The sequence below is a fragment of the Myotis davidii genome, unplaced genomic scaffold (genome assembly GCF_000327345.1).
Source record: "Myotis davidii unplaced genomic scaffold, ASM32734v1 scaffold147, whole genome shotgun sequence".
Lineage (NCBI taxonomy): Eukaryota > Metazoa > Chordata > Mammalia > Chiroptera > Vespertilionidae > Myotis > Myotis davidii.
Window position 1 is genome coordinate 1,605,818 of NW_006383010.1, and position 5,496 is coordinate 1,611,313.

Sequence of the window (5,496 nt, forward strand, 5' to 3'; positions counted from 1 at the left end):
GGGGACCTCCCGGGCGCACCTCGGACCGGTGCAGAGTCCAGTGGGGCTCGCCCCGGGGGGCCGCCGGCCAGGGCAGGGTCCCCAGGGGATCGCGGGCACCGGGTCCTTTGGAAGCGCGTCTTTCCCACGAATACCCGCTTTTTACCCAAGGCAGGGGTTCCGCCGACGCCCCGTAGCAATGAATCCAAAAGTCCCTGGGTGAGCAGCTGGGATCCGAGAGCCTTCGAGCAGCCCGGTCTACCATCGTTACAGCTCTGGGCGTTGTGGTTGCTTAGGATTCTTCCCATGCATCCTCTCCCCCTTCCAAAAAATAAAAAAATAAAAAAAGCGTGTGCCTCTCCCACCCACTCCCACTTTCCAATGCATTTACCTCATAGAAGTTGTCACATTTTCCATTTAAAGAAGACAGTCTTCTGTTGCCAGAGCTTTAAGTAATAAATTTGAACGTTGTGTTGAAATTAACTCTTGGAGTTGACTACTTCCATGGAAGTAAGGACTTGGTCCAAAAGAGACTGTTTTCAACACAGTACTATTTTCCAAACTGTGCTCGTAATTCCCCCGCTGCTCTGCAAATAAAGGGTTATCAGAGAGGAAAAAGTTGACTGATTTCCCGTTTCTGAAAGCTGGTTCTTAGCAGCCTCATCCTACCCTCGCCCTTCTCTGGAACGTGATTTGAGCTCTGTGTCTGCTTGTTGTCTTAAAACAAAGCAAACAGGAAAGTGCCCACAATACAGTGGGTAGGCGATGAGAAAATATAAGAGTAAATACAAAAATTATTATGACACCTTTAATTTAAGTATTCATTTTAACATTCATTCATGTTGTATATTTGCTTTGTGTGGAATGAGTCATACATCCAACGTTTCTGTTGATAGGAAATTATTGTTTGATAAGACCAACTTTATGGCTTGGTAATTTTGATAACTGCTATGAAATTCTATGCCCAGAAGAGTGCAGCATATCCAAGCAAGGTGACAAACTTTAGGAGGATTGAAAAGAAAGTAATGATTTATTTATTTTTTTAAATGATGGAATGGTAATTTTTCTTTCAAAGCTGTGGATAGATTGAAAAGTTTGAATCCTTGTGAAATAGTATTGTTTTCAACAACAGCCTTAAAATTGAGTTGCCTCATGGATAGATAGATAACAGGTAAGGTTAATTACCCTAAAAATCAATCTCTTCCAGAATGATTTATTATTTTATCTATTTGTTTTAAGATTGGCATTATTTCTTATAGCCACAAAAACATTTAGACACTTTGATTTATAATAAATATTACTAAGTATTCTAGGAAAACAATAAGATCTACTTTTGGGGTTTTTTTTGGTTTGTTTTATTTTCAATATATTTTTTTGTTGACAGTATTACTGATGTTTCCCATTTTTTTCCCCTTTACCCCCCTCGGCCCCCCCCTACCCACCGCCCCCAGGTCTTCACCGCCCTATTGTCTGTGTCGATGAGCTATGCATATAAATATGTAAGTTCTTTGGTTTATCTCTCCTCATCCCCCCACGCCCACATCAAGATATGTCAGTCTGTTCCATGCCTAAGATCTACTTTTAGGTGCATCTTAAAATGACAATGAGAGGTTACAAACCTAATTGTAATATCAAACCAGTTTGGACATTTAAACCATCACCTATAGTTGAAAGATGATTTTTCCCCCTAAAAACTTTAAATTTGCCCTGGCCAGTGTGGCTGTGTTGGTTAGAGTATCATCCCATGCACCAGAGGCTGGTGTTGTGCTAGAGGCAGCCCATAGATGTGTCTCTCACACTGATGTTTCTCTCTCTCTCTGCCCCCTCCTCCCTCTCTAGAATCAATGGGAAAAGGGGGGGGGGGATGATGGGGCAAAAACCCTTAAATTTGATTTCTCTGTGTTGTGTTTAAATATTTTAAAGTGACTGCTCTGCTTATTTCTATTCACCTTTATGAAGCTTATTCCAAGATTGCTTTCTTTTTACCTGTATTTCTTATAAACCGAGGCTTATTATGAGTATAGCCTGGCTTTAATACTTTGTTAAACAAGAAGTTAGCATTAGTGGTTGATTATGGCATATGGATTGAAGGATGCCCATCTGTGTTAAGTAGGATGAAAAATATGTGGGAGTGCTGGTATTTGGGCTACATGAAGTTAAAAAAATTCAGAGGGTATTTGTAGAGACATACCAACTAAATTAACCGTGTAAAACCCTTTAACCATGCAAAGTGCTGTGTATTCACAGTAAGGGAGGAGTATAGAGAGGTCGATAAATAAAAATGTGTATTTTGAAGCAAAATATCACATTTTACCCTGATTTCAATACCATAAGCACTTCACATTCTACAGTTAAAAAAATAGTGCTTTGTGTCCTGAGATACAGCAAAAATAAAGCTGACTGATTCTGGTCTCCAAATAATAAAAACTTGACTATTATCTGTAAATCTAGTGTCTCCACAACCATATCTCCTTGAAGATCTGTCATGATTTTTGTGAATACATGACTGGGATGAAGTTAGTGTTTTCTCATTATGAATAGTCTAATGTAAACTTAGCAACCTTAGTAATTTTGTGTGGTTTTCAGTTTAAATGCTTGCTGTGTTTTCTTATTTGGCCAGCCAGTCCTGAAGTATGACTCCTTTGTACCTGTGGCAAGTTTACTTGCAAACTTAATTCTTACTTTTTCCTTTTCCAATTATTTTTAGCTCTGTATCTTTCGTTGACAATTTCTAAGTTTTTGAGTTTCGAGATAAAATCTTTAGGCTCAGGTAACCTTTAAATATCTGACTTTAGTTAGAGATATCCCCCAAAATATAAAGAAATCCCCAATTTGTTTGCCTGCTTAGATTTCTCTGATTTTAAAATTACATTTAACAAAGAGTATTTTTAACTTTTACATTAACATGCATAAAATTAAATACAGTGATGATTATAAACAGGGTTACAGATGGAAAAATGATAATATTTTCATAAAAACTGGTAAATGAATATTTTTAGAAACATAAGTTCTCAAACATTAAAGTGCAAAATTATTTCTTAGTAGGGATTTTCTAGAAGGTACTAGGTGGAAGTTTATGGGAGAATACTTTTCAAATTCTTTTTTAATTTAAAAATAAAAAGTAATCTAATAAAAGTAACATTTGACACATATGTGTAATAATTAACTACTGAAATTCTCTAACAAGTTAGATTTCTGTTAAAGTCTTCCTATAGCAGATTTTCTAATTGTCTTCAAATTCCATTCCGGGTCAGAATAGGTTATTGCTTTTATTTTTAAAACACCAAAATGAAACATGCAAAAAAAAATAGTTCATTTTGAACACTAATCTTGACATTTCAATTCTTTAGTGGGCAACTCTGAGTTTTATATGAAGTTTATTAAGATGGGAATTAACCAATGTTTTAAAATAAACTATCAATAATATTTGTGGTCATATGTGGGGTTACAGTCTTATCTCTGATTCTCTACCCCTACCTCTTGATTTACTTTGGAACTGCCTAAGTAGCATATTATTGTTTTAGAACTCCAATCACGTGTGTGTGTGTGTGTGTGTGTGTGTGTGTGTGTGTGTGTTTTGCAGGGAGTGGGGGCTAAGTGAGAGGCTGAATTAATCAGTCCCTTCTGTCTCTGCTTGAAAGATCTGTTTTGTTTTGGACATTCATTTCATAAATATTGGCAGTCCCCAACCTAAAGACAGTTTGTCTCACAAAGTATTTATGCATCGGCTCTTTGGAACTTTGAGAACCTTTCTCTCCATAGAAATAAAGTTGAAAATGGTGCTTTGGGTTACTAGTCTGCTCTACGAAGATCTAAGACCTTAGGGAAGAATAAAATGTTGGCGAAAATACTGTCGCAATGCAACTCATCAAAGTAGCATTAAATTAGAAAGTGTTTTATTTATCTCAAATGTTGGAGCCTGAGGACAAACTGACTTATTTGGTTGAAGAGTAGATATAATGGTTGTTTCAGAAAGATTCCGAACTAACTTTCAAGGTCAGACGTTTTTAGCTATAGGTTTCTCTCCCAAAGTATAGCTTTCTTTTGGTTTCAAGTATATCACGAGTCCTACCCTTATAGTGCTTTTGTTTTGTTTTGTTTTTATTCGGTTAAAAAAGGGACTGAAAGCAATAAGCCCAGAGAGAGGTTCCCCTGAGGTGACTGGGCAAGGGTTTGCGTGAAAGAGTGATTTATTATAGAGGACATGTGTGTCCTTGGCTGTGTCACCATGGGTCGTAAGTCACATATCTTCTGTATCTCTCATTCTTCATCTGTAACATTGCTGTGGCTCTCAGATGAAATGATACACGTAATGTCTCTGGCACAATGGGCATTCAAGAAATGTAATCCAATTTCTCCCCTCCCTTAAAAAAGGAATTAATGTCAGAAGTCATAAAATAACAGTGACTATGGGATCCTTACAAGAAAAAGAAGCAGAAAAGGGTGGCAGGGAAGAAATTTTGCATTATGTGGTTCTTCATATGGTTTTCACTTTTCAAATTCTGACCTCTATTTACATAATATGCCCTGGAAAAGGAGTGATGGTGGTGGGGGAGGGGGAGGGAGTGGGGGGTCGACGGGCATCCCCAGGTTTGAGAGGGAAAGTGTCCTCAAGTGTTTCTCTACTTTTTAAAAATATGTTTTTATTGATTTCAGAGAGGAAGGGAGAGGGAGAGAGAGAAAGAAACATCAATGATGAGAGAGAATTGGCTGCCTCCTGCACGCCGTACACTGGGGATGGAGCCTGCATCCTGGGCATGTGCCCTGACTGGGAATTGAAACGTGACCTCCTGGTTCATAGGTCAACGCTCAGCCCCTGAGCCATGCTGGTTGGGCTCTCTACTCTTTATATAAATAGAACCAACAATTTACCAACTAACAACTTTATAGTTCCTAAAGCCATGAGAAAACGTGAATGATGGCAAATTTTCAAAGTGAAAAGAAGGGGACTCCCACTCAGGACTTGAAGAATCAGGAACCAAGGGTTCAGGGCAGAAAGGCTGGGCAGAGAATGCCAACAACCACACTGTGTCTAGAATGTTTGAAGGAGTGAGAGATCAACCAAAGGACTTGTATGCATATAAGCAAAACCAATGGACACAGACAGTCGGGGGATGAGAGCATGTGCTAGGGGGTGGGAGTGGCCAGGGAGAGGTCAATGGGAGGAAAAGGAGACTTATGTAATACTTTAATCAGTAAAGAATTTATTTATTTATATTTTATTTTTTAAAATTAAATCTTTATTCAGATTATTATTACAGTTGTTCATAATTTGTATGAACAGCTGTGTCTGCAGTGGGAGAACTTCTGTGCTGGAGACACCCTTCTGGGGCAAGACTTGCTTCAGTGGGGCTTTGGTGCTCACTGAGTCTGTCCCCTGAGTGTGTCCCTTATGGATCTGAGGAGTTGTCATCTGGATGGTCCCACTCTGACCACTGGGTACACTGGCTCTTGGATCTCTAAGGAGGTGCTAATTTAGCCTCTGCCTGAGGCTATCCAGCAGGAGCTCAGCTGTGA

The 5,496-nt window shown here is 38.8% G+C and overlaps 1 protein-coding gene across 1 annotated transcript in view; it reads right to left on the minus strand.

Moving 5' to 3' along the window:
* The window catches only part of MAN1A1 (mannosidase alpha class 1A member 1), a 149,717-nt gene extending 149,473 nt beyond the window's left edge, over positions 1–244 (minus strand). The window contains exon 1 of the mRNA XM_006778501.2: positions 146–244. Coding sequence (XP_006778564.1) covers positions 146–244 — 99 coding nt within the window. The remainder of the gene's footprint in view (positions 1–145) is intronic.
* Positions 245–5,496: the final 5,252 nt, after the last annotated feature.